This window comes from Eptesicus fuscus, chromosome 25 (assembly GCF_027574615.1).
Source record: "Eptesicus fuscus isolate TK198812 chromosome 25, DD_ASM_mEF_20220401, whole genome shotgun sequence".
In the NCBI taxonomy this organism is placed as follows: domain Eukaryota; kingdom Metazoa; phylum Chordata; class Mammalia; order Chiroptera; family Vespertilionidae; genus Eptesicus; species Eptesicus fuscus.
This window is the reverse complement of record NC_072497.1, coordinates 1,448,548-1,468,452: the sequence shown is the minus strand read 5'-3', so window position 1 is coordinate 1,468,452 and position 19,905 is coordinate 1,448,548. Positions and strand designations below refer to the sequence as shown.

The window sequence follows — 19,905 nt, the reverse complement described above, 5'->3', positions numbered from 1 at the left end:
GCCCTGACCAGGAATCGAACCCTGACCTCCTGGGTCCTAGGTCGACGCTCACCACTGAGCCACGCTGGCCGGGCTGGAGCCGGGTTGACAAGCACAGCCCTCGGGGCAGAAGGAGACGGCAGCCGTCCGGGTGGGTGGCTGTGGGGGCGGAACCGCGGTCCCCACAGGTGCCCCCCTGCTGCCCCCGGAACCCGTGGCCGTGTCACTCACCTTGCGTGAAATAAGTCGCTGGCAGGTGTGATTAAGGATCTTGAGACGGGGTGTCCCCCGGGTCCTCTCAGTGGCCAGATGGAACCCCAGACCCTACGAAAGGGAGGAGGGAGTCGGGGTCAGCGTGGCAGCAGATGTGACATGGGAACAAGACGGGGAAGGATTCGAGGAAGGGCCAGGAGCCACGCATGCAGGAGGCGGCCGATCAACGTCTCTCCCTCTCTTCCTCTCTTTCTAAAAAAAGTCAGTAAAATATCTCTTGCCCTGACCGGTGTGGCTCAGTGGATAGAGCGTCGGCCTGCGGACTCAAGGGTCCCGGGTTCGATTCCGGTCAAGGGCATGTACCTTGGTTGCGGGCACATCCCCAGTGGGGAGTGTGCAGGAGGCAGCTGATCGATGTTTCTCTCTCATTGATGTTTCTAACCCTCTCTCCCTCTCTGTTAAAAATCAATAAAATACATATATTTTAAAAAAAGGTCTCATGGGAAATAGTTGGACTTACAAAAATCAAGGTGGGGGGTATGAGTGTGTCACACACCGCACACGCGTGTCCTCTTACCGGTCTTCTCGTGTGTGCGCGGGAGCTCCCTGGGTCAGGTGCTCTGAGCAGGCACCGCTGAGTCACACGCCAGTCCGTCCATGACGTCCCGGGATGTTGCCCAACATGCTCTGGCGCCGCCGACCCGTGTCCACCGGCCGGAGTTCCCGCCGCCCACATCCTCAGGCCCAGACTCGGCGAACGCCAGCGACACCCTCCCATCCTGCCGCGGGGACCGGGGGGGGGGGGGGGGGGGGGTCTGACACCCCCCCCCCCGACCGTGATTTCCCGGGAATGCACGGGCAGACCCCGCAGCCACACGTCCAAGGAGCCAGCTTTCCTCGCTGGTCTGCATGACGCTTTTCTCCCGACACGGCTGGAACCTAAGCCCCGTACTTCCGGCCACGCTATGGGCCGTCACTGCGTTTCTTCACGCAGAACTTTATTTCTTTTTGTGAGTGTAAACAGAGCCGTGTTCTATTTTGTCTTGTGCAATTGGTGCCTCGTTTAAGAAATCCCTCCTCGCTCAGCTGGCGTGGCTCCGTGGTTGAGCATTGACCTCTGAACCAGGAGGTCAGAGTTCAATTCTGGTCAAGGGCACAGGCCCGGGTTGCGGGCTGGATCCCCAGTGGGGGCGTGCAGGAGGCAGGCGACCCATGATTCTCTCTCATCATGGATGTTTCTCTCTCCTTCTCCCTTCCTCTCTGAAAATCAATAAAAATATATATATTTCAATCCCGCCCGAACCGGATTTCATGAATCTGTTGGTGATTTCCCCCTAAATGTTTTACAGACTCGGCTTTTGAACACTGAGCTGTTTCGATCCCCAGGGAGTTGTGTGTGTGCGTGTCCTGTTCCACATGTGAGTGAGGCCGGGACTGCCTGCTGCTTCTCACGCTTCCCCGCCAGCGCCCAGTAACAGCCTCTTTCCTGAGTGTGTGAGTGCGTGTGTTTGCATGAGTGTGTGTGCATGTGTGCATGAGAATGTGTGCGTGTGTGTATGCCTGTGCGCATTTGTCCGTGTGCGTGTGTATGTGTGTATTTGTGTTGTGCATGCGTGCATGCATATGTGTTTGTGTGAGTGTATACATGTGTGTTTGTGAACGTGTGTGTGAATGAGTATGTGCTTGCGTGTATGTGTGCATATGTGTGCATGTATGAGTATGCGTGTATGTTTTTGTATGTATGAGTATGTGTGGGTTGTGTGTATGAGTGTGCATGCGTGTGAGTATGTGTGCATGTGTGTGCGCGTTTGTGTATTTGTAAGTGCATGTATGAGTGTGTATTTGTGCTTGTGTGTATGAGTTTGTATGTGAGTGTGTATGCACGTGTGTGCACGTGTGTTGTGTGTATGCGTGTGAGTGTGTTTGTGTGTGTGCGTGTGTCTAGGCCTCTGTGGCTGTAGGTCCTACAGATCCGCTCCCCGTATCACACTTATAATCCGAGGGCCCAGCAGGACCCCTGCCTTCCCTACAGGACCCCCCCAGCCCCCCCACGCACAGGTCCCCCTCACTCAGGCACCCCCTGCCCAGGGCCCCCCCCACCCAGGCACCCCCCGCCCAGGGGCCCCCACCCAGGCCCCCCTCACCCAGCCCCCCCCCCCCGCCCAGTCCCCTCCCCCCCCACCCAGGCACCCCCCGCCCAGGGGCCCCCACCCAGGCCCCCCTCACCCAGCCCCCCCTCCGCCCAGGCGCCCCCGCCCAGGGGCCCCCACCCAGACCCCCCTCACCCAGCCCCCCCTCCGCCCAGGCGCCCCCGCCCAGGCCCCCGCCCCCCCCCCCCCCCCCGCCCAGGCCCCCGCCCAGGGCCCGAAGGACGACAAGGCAGCCAGCCGGTCACAGTTCCGAGCGAAGAGGCTTTTACTGCAGACGTGTCAAAGGCCGTTACATTCGCGACACACGTGCACCACGGACGGAGTAACAGCCGTTAGTCACCGAGAACGTTCCAGCAACACCGATGGGACGGGATCGGGGGCGGGGGTCACAGCGCACACGCGGAGGGAGGACAGTGAGCAGAGACCAGGGGGGCTGAGCCCGTCCATCCCGTCCCGTCGGCCGAGGCTCGTCCGGAAGCGACCGGCTTGGGAGGAAGGAGATGGTGACACGGAGCAGCTGTCCCGTGGCGGCCACTTCCCCGCCGGCCACCAGCTCTGCCACGGGCCCAGGCACACGGGGGGGGGGACACGGGGTCCAGGCACACGGGGGGGGGACACGGGGCCCAGGCACAGGGAGGGGGACACGGGGCCCAGGCACAGGGAGGGGGGGACACGGGCCCAGGCACAGGGAGGGGGGGACACGGGGCCCAGGCACAGGGGGGGGGGACACGGGCCCAGGCACAGGGTGGGGGGGACACGGGTCCAGGCACAGGGAGGGGGGGACACGGGGCCCAGGCACAGGGAGGGGGACACGGGGCCCAGGCACAGGGGGGGGGGACACGGGCCCAGGCACAGGGAGGGGGGGGACACGGGGCCCAGGCACAGGGAGGGGGGACATGGGGCCCAGGCACACGGGGGGGGGGGACACGGGCCCAGGCACAGGGAGGGGGGGACATGGGGCCCAGGCACAGGGAGGGGGGGACACGGGCCCAGGCACAGGGAGGGGGGGACACGGGGCCCAGGCACAGGGAGGGGGACACGGGGCCCAGGCACAGGGGGGGGGGACACGGGCCCAGGCACAGGGAGGGGGGGACACGGGGCCCAGGCACAGGGAGGGGGGACATGGGGCCCAGGCACAGGGAGGGGGGGACACGGGGTCCAGGCACAGGGAGGGGGGGACATGGGGCCCAGGCACACGGGGGGGGGGGACACGGGCCCAGGCACAGGGAGGGGGGGACATGGGGCCCAGGCACACGGGGGGGGGGACACGGGCCCAGGCACAGGGAGGGGGGGACATGGGGCCCAGGCACAGGGAGGGGGGGACACGGGGTCCAGGCACAGGGAGGGGGGGACATGGGGCCCAGGCACACGGGGGGGGGGGGGACACGGGCCCAGGCACAGGGAGGGGGGGACACGGGCCCAGGCACAGGGAGGGGGGGACACGGGGTCCAGGCACAGGGAGGGGGGGACATGGGGTCCAGGCACAGGGAGGGGGGGACACGGGGTCCAGGCACAGGGAGGGGGGGACACGGGGTCCAGGCACAGGGAGGGGGGGACATGGGGTCCAGGCACAGGGAGGGGGGGACATGGGGTCCAGGCACAGGGAGGGGGGGACACGGGCCCAGGCACAGGGAGGGGGACACGGGGCCCAGGCACAGGGAGGGGGGGACACGGGGTCCAGGCACAGGGAGGGGGGGACATGGGGACCAGGCACAGGGAGGGGGGGACACGGGCCCAGGCACAGGGAGGGGGGGACACGGGGTCCAGGCACAGGGAGGGGGGGACATGGGGTCCAGGCACAGGGAGGGGGGGACACGGGGTCCAGGCACAGGGAGGGGGGGACACGGGGCCCAGGCACAGGGAGGGGGGGACACGGGGCCCAGGCACAGGGAGGGGGACACGGGGACCAGGCACGGGGGGGGGGGACACGGGGCCCAGGCACAGGGAGGGGGACACGGGGACCAGGCACGGGGGGGGGGGACACGGGGCCCAGGCACAGGGAGGGGGGGACACGGGGCCCAGGCACAGGGAGGGGGGGACATGGGGTCCAGGCACAGGGAGGGGGGGACACGGGGCCCAGGCACGGGGAGGGGGGGGGACACGGGGCCCAGGCACGGGGAGGAGGGGACACGGGTCCAGGCACAGGGAGGGGGACACGGGGCCCAGGCACAGGGAGGGGGGACCCGGGGCCCAGGCACAGGGAGGGGGGGACACGGGGTCCAGGCACAGGGAGGGGGGGACACGGGGTCCAGGCACAGGGAGGGGGGACACGGGTCCAGGCACAGGGAGGGGGACACGGGCCCAGGCACAGGGAGGGGGGGACACGGGGTCCAGGCACGGGGAGGGGGGGGGACACGGGGCCCAGGCACGGGGAGGGGGGGGGACACGGGGCCCAGGCACGGGGAGGAGGGGACACGGGTCCAGGCACAGGGAGGGGGACACGGGGTCCAGGCACAGGGAGGGGGGGGACACGGGCCCAGGCACAGGGAGGGGGACACGGGTCCAGGCACAGGGAGGGGGACACGGGTCCAGGCACAGGGAGGGGGGGACACGGGTCCAGGCACAGGGAGGGGGACACGGGGTCCAGGCCCCAGGATTGGGGGACACGGGGTACAGGCCCCGGGACTGGGGGACACGGGGACACACAGCAGGGGTTGGTGGAGGAAGGAGAGACGGGGAGGCCCCTGGCCGGTCAGGGCGCAGCGACCTCGTACCGAACCCCCACTTTCGGGTAAAACGCACAGCGTTTGGGCCTCTCCCGGGCCCTGTGACTGCCGGGCTGCAGGGACCCGCGTGGCCTTGCTCGGGGCCAGGCCCCCACCCCGCTCTCGGCAGCACCCCGGCTGCAGGAAGTGGGGGTGCCAGACAGGATTCACCCCGAAACTGTCCCACTGTTAGCGAGCCGGCGGGTGAGAATCCCGTCACGTCCCGGCCCCATGAGGACACGGACGAGATCATCACTCATTCCCCGGGGCCTCCCTCCCTCCTCCCTCTCTCCCTCCCTCTCCCTCCCTCCATCCTCGCCTCCAGGACGGAGACCCCAGCTGTCCGCACCCCGACCTCCTCCTCCTGCTGCTCTCCCCGCTCCCCCTCAAAGCCAAAGGCTCCTACGGGAGACCCACAGCCCCTGCCTCGAACCCGGGACCACTCGGCCCGATGCACACAGGGCTCGGGCCCTGGCCGGTGTGGCTCAGTGGATAGAGCGTCGGCCTGCGGACCGATGGGTCCCGGGTTCGATTCCGGTCAAGGGCACGGACCTCGGTGGCAGGCCCCTCCCCGATCCGGGCCCTGGTCGGGGGGCGTGCAGGAGGCAGCCCATCGATGTGTCTCTCTCCCATCGACGTTTCTCTCTGCCTCTCCCTCTCCCTTCCTCTCGCTCTAAGAATCCACGGGAACATGTCCTCGGGGGAGGATTAACCACACACACACACAAAACCCCACAAAGCCACCCTGGAAGCTAAAATCCGTGTTAATTTGGAGGCAACCCGAGGGCACCCCACCCACCAAACCATCGCTGGGCCTTAGACGTTACAGCTCCCCACGCCAGCTGGGCCCCCGGGGGTGCAGACAGGCCTCACCCCGAAACTACCTCCAGAGCCACTGAGCAGATGCACCCCACCTCACCCCACCCCCAGAGGCTGGTCGGGAAGCTGCCTGGCGTCCCAGGTTCTGGCACCCCCTGGTCCCGTCCGCACCCCCGTCTGCCCCCCGCACCCCCCCCCCACACACACACAAGGGCCTCTGTGACCCCAGGCGCCTCCTGCAGGCTCCGGCGGCGGGGTGAGGTCCACTCCCATCAGTGGAGCACGGAGGAGACGCCCCGGCCCCCCTGCCCGGCTCCTGGGCCCCCCTCCTGCAGCCGGGGTGCTGCCCTGTGCAGGGGGGCGGGGCGGGGGGGACACCTCGGGGCTCACTCACACATGCCCTGGACTCAGACACTCACTCAGCCCACACACAGCAGACACAGCCACAGACGGAGGGCACGCGGGCTGGGGAGCCGGGGCGTGGGGTGCGCCCACCCCCCGACCTGTGCCCTCCCGTCGGGTTCACGGAGCACAGGCTGTATACACCCCCCTATCGGGCGCCCCTGATCCCCACGTACCCACAGAAGACAAAGGCCAGGAGAGCTGGTCCCAGCCTCCTGGGCGGGCCCTGGGGTGGGGGTCCAGAGTGGGGTACGGGGGGCGGGGCGGGGGGGAGGCTGTAAGCGAACATTTACAAGTGAGAACGGTCGGCGGCGAGGAGATCAAACACAACCGGATTCTGGGTACCCACAGAGACAGCACAATAAATACGAGGGACCCCCAACGTCTCCGGGGGCCCCGGGCGGCGGGGAGGGAGGGCTGAGCGGTGCAGGGCCGGGCGCACGCGGGTGGGGGTGAGGTGCCTCGCTCTGCCCCCCGCTACTCAGAGAACGGCGGGAACATGCCCAGGTCGGCGAAGTCCTCGATGTTGTAGCTGCCGGTCCCCTGGGCGGGGTCCCCCGGCATCGGCAGCATGTCCTGGGGGGGGAGACGGGGGGCGGCAGGGCAGTGGGCACCCCACGGCCCACTCGGGCTCTGGGGCCAGTCTCTAACGTGGGGGGGCAGGGCTCCCCGATGTCTGAGACCCGGGGGGACCCGTCCTTCCCACAGTGAGCAGCCTTTGTCAGTGTGAGGCCGAGCCAGGACGCAGGGGGGGCAAGACCCCACAGGGCCCGGCCGGCGTGGCTCAGGGGCTGAGCATCCACCTGTGAACCGGGAGGTCAGGGTTCGATTCCCGCTCAGGGCACAGGCCCGGGTGGCGGGCTCCATCCCCGGTGGGGGGCGTGCAGGAGGCAGCTGATCGATGTTTCTCTCTCATCAATGTTTCTAACTCTCTCTCCCTCTCCCTTCCTCTGTGTAAAAAATCAATAAAGATATATATATATATATATATATATATATATATATATTTCTTTTTTAAAATATATTTTGTTGATTTTTTACAGAGAGAGAGAGGGATAGAGTTAGAAACATCGATGAGAAAGAAACATCCATCAGCTGCCTCCTGCACACCCCCCACTGGGGATGTGTCTGCAACCAAGGTCCATGCCCTTGACCGGAATCGAACCTGGGACCCTTGAGTCCACAGGCCGACGCTCTATCCACTGAGCCACACCAGTTTCGGCAATAAAGATATATTTTTTAAAAATTAAAAAAAAAAAAAAGAATCACCACGTGGCCCTGGCTGGTGTGGCTCAGTGGATAGATCGTCGGCCTGCGGACTGAGGGGTCCCGGGTTCGATTCCCAGTCAGGGCACATCCCCGGGTTATGGGCCCAATCCCCAGTAGGGGGCGTACAGGAGGCAGCCAATCCATGATTCTCTCTCCTCATAGATGTTTCTATCCCTCTCTCTCCCTCTCTGTAAAAAAAATCAATAGAATATATTTTAAAAAAAAAGAAAAGAAAAACCGACGGAGACTGCCAGGTGCCCAGCCTCCCTCACCCGGACCTTCCAGCCCAGGGCACCCTCATCGGGGGCAGGGTACCCACCGTGGCCGCAGCGGCAGTGACGGGGGGGTTGGGGGGGCGGGGAGGAGGCGCGGGGACGGAGGGAGGGGCGCCGGGTGTACCTGGAACACTTCGGTCTGGCCCGGCTGCGGGTGGGCGTGCTGCTCGCCGCTCGGCTGCCCGTGGTGCTGCTGGCTCTGCCACTGGGACCAGACTTCCGACGGCCGGCCCTGGAACTGCCCGCCGCCCTGGCCGCCCTCAGCTGCCAGACCGGGGGGAGCAGGACACGCGTCACGGGGAGCTTCCGCAGCCCCTCCCTCCTGCTGGGGCCTGGATCTGCGCCCCCCCTCCCGCCCCCCATTCACAGAAGGAAGCCCTACGGCCCAGCTTCTCAGAATGGAACTGTACTTGGAGTTAGCGCTTTTAGTTTATTTATTTTCATTTTTGGGGAGAGGCAGAGAGAGAGAGAGAGAAACATCGATGTGAGCCCCGCTGGTGTGGCTCAGTGGATAGAGCGTCGGCCTGCGGACGGAAGGGTCCCGGGTTCGATTCCCGGTCAGGGCACATGCCCAGATTGCGGGCTCAGTCCCCAGTGCGGGCCGTGCAGGAGGCGGCCGATCCATGATTCTCTCTCATCACTGATGTTTCTCTCTCTCTCTCCCTCTCCCTTCCTCTCTGAAGTCAATAAAATATATTTTTAAAAAGAGAGAGAGAGAAGTGCCCTGACCGGTTTGGCTCAGTGGATAGAGCGTCGGCCTGCGGACTGAAGGGTCCCGGGTTCGATTCGGTCAAGGGCATGTACCTTGGTTGTGGGCACATCCCCAGTAGGGGGCGTGCAGGAGGCAGCTGATCGATGTTTCTCTCTCATCGATGTTTCTTTTTTTTTTTTTATATATTTTATTGATTTTTTACAGAGAGGAAGGGAGAGGGATAGAGAGTTAGAAGCATCGATGATAGAGAAACATCCATCAGCTGCCTCCTGCACACCCCCCCACTGGGGATGTGCCCGCAACCAAGGTACATGCCCTTGACCGGAATCGAACCCGGGGCCCTTGAGTCCGCAGACCGACGCTCTATCCACTGAGCCACACCGGCCAGGGCTCTCATCGATGTTTCTAACTCTCTCTCCCTCTCCCTTCCTCGCTGTAAAAAATCAATAAGATATTTTTTTTTTAAAAAAGAGAGAAAACCCCACCGCGTGTACCACTTACACACCTGGCCATCGCGGTAACGATTCTCTCGTTTTCCGAAACGGGGCGGCAGGGTTTTGGACGTGGGGGTCTCGAACGTCCTCGCCAAGGCCCACGGAGGGTAAGGTAGCGATCAGACCACACGGGGATGGAGCCCGGGGGCCTTGACCCCGGCGCCTCAGCCCACCGCCCAGGTCTACGCAGCCAGTCGCTGAGGCCCCCCCCCCCCACCCGGGCCGCCTCAGAGCCAGGGAGAAGAGGCGCTGAGAGGCCGCCGCCAGGATTCCGGGGCGCGGGGCACGGCCCCCCGAACTCGGGATGCTCCAGAGGCATGACTGCACGCTCTCCCCGGATCCCCGCCCCGGCCCCCACCTACCGAAGCTGGGGGTCCTGCTGGCCAGGCCGGAGTAGGCGTTGCCGCTGGGCGAGGAGGTGGCCGGGCTGGACAGGGGGCTGTAGGAGGCGGGGTCGGCCGGGTAGCTGTGGCTCGTCCCGATGCCGAAGGGGGACGACTGGGCCTTGCTGGCCTGAGGGGGCACGGGCCGCGGTCAGGGCGACGCGGAGGGATGGACGCGTCCCCGCAGGTGTGGGAGCCCCGACAGGGCCTGCTCCGGGCTGACGGGACCCCCCCCTGGGCCCTGCTGGCCGGCCGGGCCCACGTGGACGGGCCGCAGAGCAGCAGGACGTGGCCCCGGATCTGGGGGGCAGGTCAAGGTCACCCCGGGCCTGCCGTGGCCTGGCCCCTCTGGCTGCCGGCGACCGGGCCTCGCCGTCTCGGACACGGACCGCCGTGGCGTGGGGTGCGGGCGCCCGGCCGTGTTCAGCGCCGCCCAGGGCCGGGATTCCGGGCGCCCCGTGGGGTGCTCCGCCCGGGGCAGCCGTGGGCGCCCTCCCAGGCCGTACCTGTCCGGGGAAGGGCGGCCGGCTCCCCGTCCAGGCCACCTGGCTCTGGCTCAGCTGCCGGGAGATCTGGGACAGGTTCTGGCCGGACGAGGACGAGGACTGGATGTCGTTCACGCCGGGCACGTGCACCCCGGAGGAGCTGCCGGGAGAGCACGCGTGTGTCCCGGGTGCCCGGCCCGGCCCGGACCACCCCACGCCCCGCCCTGCCCAGACCACCTGCCCCCTCTCTCCTGCCCGGACCACCTGCCCCCTCTCTCCTGCCCGGACCACCTGCCCCCTCTCTCCTGCCCGGACCACCTGCCCCCTCTCTCCTGCCCGGACCACCTGCCCCCTCTCTCCTGCCCGGACCACCCCACGCCCTGCCCTGCCCGGACCACCTGCCCCCTCTCTCCTGCCCGGACCACCTGCCCCCTCTCCTGTCCCACTTGAGCATCTCAACTCCTCATAGGTTGAGCGCCAACCTCTGCAGCAGGAGGTCCCGGTTCGATTCCCGGTCAGGGCACATGCCCGGGTGGCAGGCTCAGTCCCCAGTGCAGGAGGCAGCCGATCCATGATTCTCTCTCATCGTTGATGCTTCTTTCCCTCTCCCCCTCTCTCTCCCTTCCTCTCTGACATCCATAAAAAAGATATAAAAAAGGAGTCAATGGACCCACAGCGTCACGCCATCACGCCATCACGCCACCTCCTGGGCTCTGCTCAGCCTCCCGGCGACCTCCCCAGTCCAGGCTCCGGGTCCCCCCACGGGCCCGGGCTCCAGGCTCCGCCGGGGCCTCCTCAGGGCTGAAGTGCCACGGGGCCCGGCCGGGAGGCTCAGTGGCCGAGCGTAGACGTAGGAGCCAGGAGGTCGCCCACTCGATTCCCAGGTTGCGGGCTCCATCCCCAGTGGGGGGCGCAGGGGGCAGCGGATCCATGCTTCTCTCTCATCATGGATGTTCCTCTCTCTCCCTCTCCCTTCCTCTCTGAAACCCATAAAAACGTATTTAAAAATAAAATAGAAAAGCGGCCTGGAGGCCAGGACCCCGCCGGGGAAGGAAGGCCGACCGCAGGCCTGACGGGCCGCGGGGTCCCCTCCCCCTCGGCGGAGGCTGCGGCCTCCGGGGCCATGCAGTGCCTCCTCCAGAGTGAAACGGGCACCTCGTCTCCATGGGAACCGGGCCCCCGGGGCCTCAGCCCACCCCGGCCTGCCGCCGCCCTCCTCTGAGATGTGAGGGGCACCCCGCCCCACCGCCCCGCACGCACCTGAAGGCCTTGCCCGCGTGTCCGGCCGGGAAGGGGCTGCCCTGGGAGTAGATGGCCTGGCTCCCCGCCGCCGAGGCCGAGCCCATCATCTTCTTCTCGGCTGGGGACAGAGCAGGACACTGATCCGGTTCCCGCCGGCAGGCCAGGGCAGGCAGGCCGGGCACAGGGCGGGCGGGGGGGCAGTGGGGGCGCTGGGCCGAGCAGCACATCCCCCCCCCCCGGCCCGCTGTCCCCCCGCCACCTGCTCCGACAGCAGCAGGCCCCCCCACCTGGGCCAGGACACACCCCCACCTGGGCCAGGACACACCCCCCCACCTGGGCCAGGACACCCCCCCCCCACCTGGGCCAGGACACACCCCCCCACCTGGGCCAGGACACACACCCCCCACCTGGGCCAGGACACACACCCCCCACCTGGGCCAGGACACACCCCCCACCTGGGCCAGGACACACACCCCCCACCTGGGCCAGGACACACCCCCCACCTGGGCCAGGACACACACCCCCCACCTGGGCCAGGACACACACCCCCACCTGGGCCAGGACACATACCCCCCACCTGGGCCAGGACACACCCCCCCACCTGGGCCAGGACACACCCCCCACCTGGGCCAGGACACACCCCCCACCTGGGCCAGGACACACACCCCCACCTGGGCCAGGACACACCCCCCACCTGGGCCAGGACACACCCCCCACCTGGGCCAGGACACACACCCCCACCTGGGCCAGGACACACCTCCCCACCTGGGCCAGGACACAGCCCCCCAACTGGGCCAGGACACACACCCCCACCTGGGCCAGGACACACCCCCCCCACCAGGGCCAGGACACAGCCCCCCACCTGGGCCAGGACACACACCCCCACCTGGGCCAGGACACACCCCCCCCACCAGGGCCAGGACACACCCTCCACCTGGGCCAGGACACAGACCCCCACCTGGGCCAGGACACACAACCCACCTGGGCCAGGACACACCCCCCACCTGGGCCAGGACACACACCCCCCACCACCTGGGCCAGGACACACACACCCCACCTGGGCCAGGACACACACCCCACCTGGGCCAGGACACACCCCCCCCACCTGGGCCAGGACACACACCCCCCACCACCTGGGCCAGGACACACACACCCCACCTGGGCCAGGACACAGCCCCCCACCTGGGCCAGGACACACCCCCCACCTGGGCCAGGACACACACCCCCCACCACCTGGGCCAGGACACACACACCCCACCTGGGCCAGGACACAGCCCCCCACCTGGGCCAGGACACACACCCCCACCTGGGCCAGGACACACACCCCCACCTGGGCCAGGACACACCCCCCACCTGGGCCAGGACACACACACCCCACCTGGGCCAGGACACACACCCCACCTGGGCCAGGACACAGCCCCCCACCTGGGCCAGGACACACACCCCCACCTGGGCCAGGACACACACCCCCCACCAGGGCCAGGACACACCCTCCACCTGGGCCAGGACACAGACCCCCACCTGGGCCAGGACACACCCCCCCACCTGGGCCAGGACACAGACCCCCACCTGGGCCAGGACACACCCCCCCACCTGGGCCAGGACACAGACCCCCACCTGGGCCAGGACACAGACCCCCACCTGGGCCAGGACACAGACCCCCCACCAGGGCCAGGACACACCCTCCACCTGGGCCAGGACACACCCCCCCCACCAGGGCCAGGACATACCCTCCACCTGGGCCAGGACACAGACCCCACCTGGGCCAGGACACAGACCCCCCACCTGGGCCAGGACACACCCCCCCACCTGGGCCAGGACACACCCCCACCTGGGCCAGGACACAGACCCCCCACCACCTGGGCCAGGACACACCCTCCACCTGGGCCAGGACACACCCCCCCCACCAGGGCCAGGACACACCCTCCACCTGGGCCAGGACACAGACCCCCACCTGGGCCAGGACACAGACCCCCCCCCACCTGGGCCAGGACACACACACCCCACCTGGGCCAGGACACACACCCCACCTGGGCCAGGACACAGCCCCCCACCTGGGCCAGGACACACACACCCCACCTGGGCCAGGACACAGCCCCCCACCTGGCCAGGACACAGCCCCCCACCTGGGCCAGGACACACACCCCCCCACCTGGGCCAGGACACAGACCCCCACCTGGGCCAGGACACACACCCCCCACCACCTGGGCCAGGACACACACGCCACCACCTGGGCCAGGACACACACCCCCCACCTGGGCCAGGACACACACACCCCACCTGGGCCAGGACACACACCCCCACCTGGGCCAGGACACACACCCCCACCTGGGCCAGGACACACCCCCCCCACCTGGGCCAGGACACACACCCCCACCTGGGCCAGGACACACACCCCCACCTGGGCCAGGACACACCCCCCACCTGGGCCAGGACACACCCCCCACCTGGGCCAGGACATACCCCCCCACCTGGGCCAGGACACACCCCCCCACCTGGGCCAGGACACAGCCCCCCCACCTGGGCCAGGACACACACCCCCACCTGGGCCAGGACACACCCCCCACTTGGGCCAGGACACACCCCCCCCACCTGGGCCAGGACACACCCCCCCCCACCTGGGCCAGGACACACACCCCCACCTGGGCCAGGACACACCCCCCACTTGGGCCAGGACACACACACACACCCCCACCTGGGCCAGGACACACACCCCCACCTGGGCCAGGACACACACCCCACCTGGGCCAGGACACACCCCCCACTTGGGCCAGGACACACCCCCCCCCCCTGGGCCAGGACACACACCCCACTTGGGCCAGGACACACCCCCCACTTGGGCCAGGACACACCCCCCCCACCTGGGCCAGGACACACACCCCACCTGGGCCAGGACACACCCCCCACTTGGGCCAGGACACAGACCCCCCCCCACCTGGGCCAGGACACACACCCCCCCCCACCTGGGCCAGGACACACACCCCCCCACCTGGGCCAGGACACAGACCCCCCCCCTGGGCCAGGACACACCCCCCCACCTGGGCCAGGACACACCCCCCCACCTGGGCCAGGACACAGACCCCCCACCTGGGCCAGGACACACACCCCCACCTGGGCCAGGACACACCCCCCACTTGGGCCAGGACACACCCCCCCACCTGGGCCAGGACACACACCCCCACCTGGGCCAGGACACACCCCCCACTTGGGCCAGGACACACCCCCCCCACCTGGGCCAGGACACACCCCCCCCACCTGGGCCAGGACACACACCCCCACCTGGGCCAGGACACACCCCCCACTTGGGCCAGGACACACACACACCCCCCCCACCTGGGCCAGGACACACACCCCCACCTGGGCCAGGACACACACCCCCCACCTGGGCCAGGACACACCCCCCACTTGGGCCAGGACACACACCCCCCACCTGGGCCAGGACACACCCCCCCCACCTGGGCCAGGACACACACCCCCACCTGGGCCAGGACACACCCCCCACTTGGGCCAGGACACACACACACACCCCCACCTGGGCCAGGACACACACCCCCACCTGGGCCAGGACACAAACCCCCACCTGGGCCAGGACACACCCCCCACTTGGGCCAGGACACACCCCCCCACCTGGGCCAGGACACAGACCCCCACCTGGGCCAGGACACACACCCCCACCAGGGCCAGGACACACCCCCCCCACCTGGGCCAGGACACACACCCCCACCTGGGCCAGGACACACACACACCCCCCCACCTGGGCCAGGACACACACCCCCCACCTGGGCCAGGACACACACCCCCACCTGGGCCAGGACACACACCCCCCACCTGGGCCAGGACACACACCCCCACCTGGGCCAGGACACACACCCCCACCTGGGCCAGGACACACCCCCCCACCTGGGCCAGGACACACACACACACCCCCACCTGGGCCAGGACACACACCCCCACCTGGGCCAGGACACACCCCCCCACCTGGGCCAGGACACAGACCCCCACCTGGGCCAGGACACACACCCCCCACCTGGGCCAGGACACACACACACCCCCCCACCTGGGCCAGGACACAGACCCCCACCTGGGCCAGGACACACCCCCCCACCTGGGCCAGGACACAGACCCCCCACCTGGGCCAGGACACACACCCCCCACCTGGGCCAGGACACACCCCCCCCACCTGGGCCAGGACACACACCCCCCACCTGGGCCAGGACACACCCCCCCACCTGGGCCAGGACACAGACCCCCCACCTGGGCCAGGACACACACCCCCACCTGGGCCAGGACACACCCCCCCCACCTGGGCCAGGACACACACCCCCACCTGGGCCAGGACACACACACACCCCCCCACCTGGGCCAGGACACACACCCCCACCTGGGCCAGGACACACACCCCCACCTGGGCCAGGACACACCCCCCCCACCTGGGCCAGGACACAGCCCCCCACCTGGGCCAGGACACACACCCCCACCTGGGCCAGGACACACACCCCCACCTGGGCCAGGACACACACCCCCACCTGGGCCAGGACACACACCCCCCACTTGGGCCAGGACACACACCCCCCACTTGGGCCAGGACACACCCCCCCCACCTGGGCCAGGACACACACCCCCACCTGGGCCAGGACACACCCCCCACTTGGGCCAGGACACACCCCCCCCACCTGGGCCAGGACACACACCCCCACCTGGGCCAGGACACACCCCCCACTTGGGCCAGGACACACACACACCCCCCACCTGGGCCAGGACACACCCCCCACTTGGGCCAGGACACACCCCCCCCACCTGGGCCAGGACACACCCCCCCCACCTGTGCCAGGACACACACCCCCACCTGGGCCAGGACACACCCCCCACTTGGGCCAGGACACACACACCCCCCCCCACCTGGGCCAGGACACAGACCCCCACCTGGGCCAGGACACACCCCCCACCTGGGCCAGGACACAGTGATGTGTAAACACCCTGGAACAGCCGAGATGAAACAGCTCACACACTGATGAGAAGTTTCGGCCTCGCACCGCAAGCCCCAAACAGGCCCAGGTCTTCGCCGAACTGATTTGATTCCGTTATTTTTAATCGAATGGAAAGACTCGGTTTTAAAACTGATTCTGCTCCTGACCGGTGTGGCTCAGTGGGTAGAGCGTCGGCCTGCGGACTGAAGGGTCCCGGGTTCGATTCTGGTCTAGGGCATGTACCTTGGTTGCGGGCACATCCCCAGTGGGGGGCGTGCAGGAGGCAGCTGATGGACGTTTCTCTCTCATCGATGTTTCTAACTCTCTCTCCCTCTCCCTTCCTCTCTGTAAAAAAATCAATAAAATATTTATATGTTTTTTTTAAAAGAGCGATTCTGTCCAGGTGGTGGCCAGCAGGCCAATTTTGTCTCCCTTTTCCTTGCAGATTTCTCTTCTACAACGTGGTCTGCTCCAGGTGAGGGGTTACGCTGAGGTGTTTATTTTTATCTTTTACAGGGACCCCCCTTCTGCCTCATAACGCGAAAATGTCCCTCCCCTCCCCCCCCCCCCCCCCCGCCGCTCCCCCGCCATCCGTCATCACAGCTCGCTTATTCCAGAACTTCCAACGTCGATCTGAGAGGGGACGGTGGGAAGAGGCCAGGCCTGGGGTGACAGGACCGGCCGACCCCACCCTGCACCGTCCGTGGGCGCTGCCCGTCCGGGCCCTGGCCCCACGGCGGGGCGGGGGGGGGGGGCTGTCTGCGTCTCTCCCAGGCCAGGCACACGCACCACCTCCGCCCCCCACCCCGTCCGGGCACTCACATGCTCCGATCCCCGCGAACATCTCCGCAAACCGGGGGTCGCGCTCCTGGGAGAAGAGGGCGTCGGCCTTTTCCACGCCCTTCCCGGCCTCGTGCACGCCCGCCGGCAGGCTGGGGACCGGCACCTGCTGGCATCAACCCCCGTGGGAGGCTCTGATGGTCCGCTGGCCAGCCCCAGCCCCCACCCATCCCTCAATGGCCAGGGCCCGGTCTCTGGAACCACCCATGACTCAGGTGGCAGAGAGGAGAATGGGGTCACACGGGTGACTCAGAGGAATAAAAATAATCCACGTACTCTACCGGGAAAATTGCATTTGAAGTTTAAATTAAAAAAATATATATTTTTTAATTTTATTATTATTTATTAAAGTATTTTTATCGATTTGAGAGAGGAAGGGAGAGGGAGAGAGAGAGAGAAATATCAATGATGAGAGAGAATCATGGATCAGCTGCCTCCTGCACGCCCCACTACTGGGGATGGAGCCTGCAACCCAGGCCTGTGCCCTTGGCCGGAATGGAACCCAGGACCCTTCAGTCCACAGGCCGACACTCTACCCACTGAGCCACACCGGCCAGGGCTAAATATATTTTTATTGATTTCAAAGAGGAAGGGAGAGGAGAGAGAATCATGGATCGGCTGCCTCCTTCACGCCCCGCACTGGGGATGGAGCCCGCAACCCAGGCATGTGCCCTGACCGGGAATCGAACCCTGACCTCCTGGTTCATAGGTCAATGCTCCACCACTGAGCCACACCAGCTGGGCAGTTTAAATTTTTTTTGTTTAATTTATTGCTTTTAGATAGAGAAGGGAGAAAAGAGAGAGAGAGAGAGAGAAAGAAACATCCATTTGCAGCCCTGGCTGGTTTGGCTCAGTGGATTGAGTGTCGGCCTGTGGACTGAAGGGTCCCGGGTTTGATTCCTGGTCAAGGGCATGGACCTCGGTTACAGGCTCAATCCCGGGCCCTGGTCAGGGCCCCTGCAGGAAGCAACCCTTCGATGTGTCTCTCTCTCTGTCTCTCCCTTCCACTCTCTCTAAAAATCAATGGGGAAAAAATACCCTCGGGTGAGGATTAAAAAAAAATAAAAAGGGGGGAGTGGCAGGTGCCGGGTGGGGGGGGCACTCGGACCGCTGCAGTGTGGGCGGAGGGCCACAGCACCTGCTGGGTGAGGGGCGGGGCTGAGCCGAGTCCCGCCCTCAGCCCCAGGCCCCGGGTTCGAGGCGGTCCCGACACTCACCTGTGCCAGGTCGTAGGAGGACAGCCCGTCTCTCTGGTGGACTTCCAGCTCGGCCTGCTGCTGCTGGAGCTGCCTGCGGACGGAGGGCGGTCACTGCCGGGCCAGCCGCCCAGCACGGGGGGCGGGGGTGTGGGGAGGGCAGGTCTCCAATGTTCATTCATTATCATTCATTTTTTAAAATACACTGAGTGGCCAGATTATTATGATCTCTGAACAGCATAATAATCTGGCCACTCAGGGTGTGTACATATATGAGAGGCCCGGTACATGAATTCGTGCATGGGTGGGGTCCGGCCAGCCTGGCCAGGGGGAGGGGGCATGGGCGGTTGGCCGGCCTGCCTGCTGGTCGAACTCCTGGTCGAGGGGACCATTTGCGTATTAGCCTTTTACGATAGAGCAGTGGTTCTCAACCTTCCTAATGCCGAGACCCTTTAATACAGTTCCTCACGTTGTGGTGACCCCCACCCATGAAATTATTTTCGTTGCTACTTCATAGCTGTAATTTTGCTACTGTTAATGAATCGTAATGCAAATATCTGTGTTTTCCGAGGGTCTTAGGTGACCCTGCTAGCGGTTCTCAACCTGTGGGTTGAGACCCAGAGGCTGAGAACTGCTGCTGTAGAGCAAAATTACAGTTATGAAGTAGCAACGAAAATAATTTATGGGTGGGGGTCACCACAACGTGAGGAACTGTATTAAAGGGTCGCGGCATTAGGAAGGTTGAGAACCACTGCTCTATCGTAAAAGGCTAATATGCAAATTGTCCCCTCAACCAGGAGTTCGACCAGCAGGCAGGCCGGCCAACTGCCCATGTCCCCTCCCCCTGGCCAGGCTGGCCGGACCCCACCCATGCACGAATTCATGCACCGGGCCTCTAATATACACACACACACACACTGAGTGGCCAGGTTATTATGCGTTCAGGGATCATCATAATCTGGCCACTCAGTGTATATTTTTATTGATTTCAGAGAGGAAGGGAGAGGGGGAGAGACTCCTGCACACCCCGCACTGGGGATGGAGCCTGCAACCCGGGCATGTGCCCCGACCAAATCGAACCCTGACCTCCTGGTTCCTAGGTCGATGCTCAGCCCCTGAGCCATGCCAGCTGGAGGGGTCTTCCCCCACGTTCCCTCACGAGGCTGCCTACGGCCAGGGAAGGTCAGTGGGGACCGTGGGAAGGGCCGGGCTGTGGGGCTCAGGGCTGGCACCTCTGGCCCTCCTTCCGTGCAGCAGTGTGGGAGAGAGAGTGGGGTGCCAGGCCCCCGCATGCACGCCTGGGGGAGCTCAGGCACGGGATGGGGAAGTTAGGCCGACGGAAGGACCAACAGGGGAGACAGGGCAGGATCCTGCGAGCAGGCAGCTCTCGCCAACACCCAGGCCACACACGGGCACCGAAGGGGGAACGTTCTAGAACAGTGCCGGGCCCGCATGCGTGACGAGGGGCTCGCCCATTCCCAGGGCTCCCGCACGGGCAGTGAGGGGCTGTGACGGGCGGCAGGAGTCTGGGGGTGGGGATCCCGCGGCCTGAACAGGGGCCCAGCCGATGGGCGGGAATGTCCCCCAGCCTCCCCCTGCAAGGAGCCATGTGAAGGCGGAGAGCGGGGACAGAGACGGACACCCTCCGGACAGGAGGGGTCCACGGGGGCCTGGGAGACCCCAGGACCCGGCCAGAGTGAGAAGAAAGCGGGGCAAAGGCCCGGCCGGCGTGGCTCCGTGGCTGAGCATCGACCTAGGAACCAGGAGGTCAGGG

At 66.1% G+C, this 19,905-nt stretch overlaps 1 protein-coding gene across 1 annotated transcript in view; it reads right to left on the bottom strand.

Moving 5' to 3' along the window:
• Positions 1–6,691: 6,691 nt before the first annotated feature.
• The window catches only part of ARNT2 (aryl hydrocarbon receptor nuclear translocator 2), a 78,186-nt gene continuing 64,972 nt past the window's right edge, over positions 6,692–19,905 (bottom strand). Inside the window, exons 13-19 of the mRNA XM_054713284.1 lie at positions 18,153–18,225; positions 16,918–17,041; positions 11,147–11,246; positions 9,893–10,046; positions 9,381–9,531; positions 7,937–8,076; positions 6,692–6,844 (exon numbers count right to left, since the gene is read on the bottom strand). Coding sequence (XP_054569259.1) covers positions 6,746–6,844; positions 7,937–8,076; positions 9,381–9,531; positions 9,893–10,046; positions 11,147–11,246; positions 16,918–17,041; positions 18,153–18,225 — 841 coding nt within the window. The 3' untranslated portion in view covers positions 6,692–6,745. The remainder of the gene's footprint in view (positions 6,845–7,936; positions 8,077–9,380; positions 9,532–9,892; positions 10,047–11,146; positions 11,247–16,917; positions 17,042–18,152; positions 18,226–19,905) is intronic.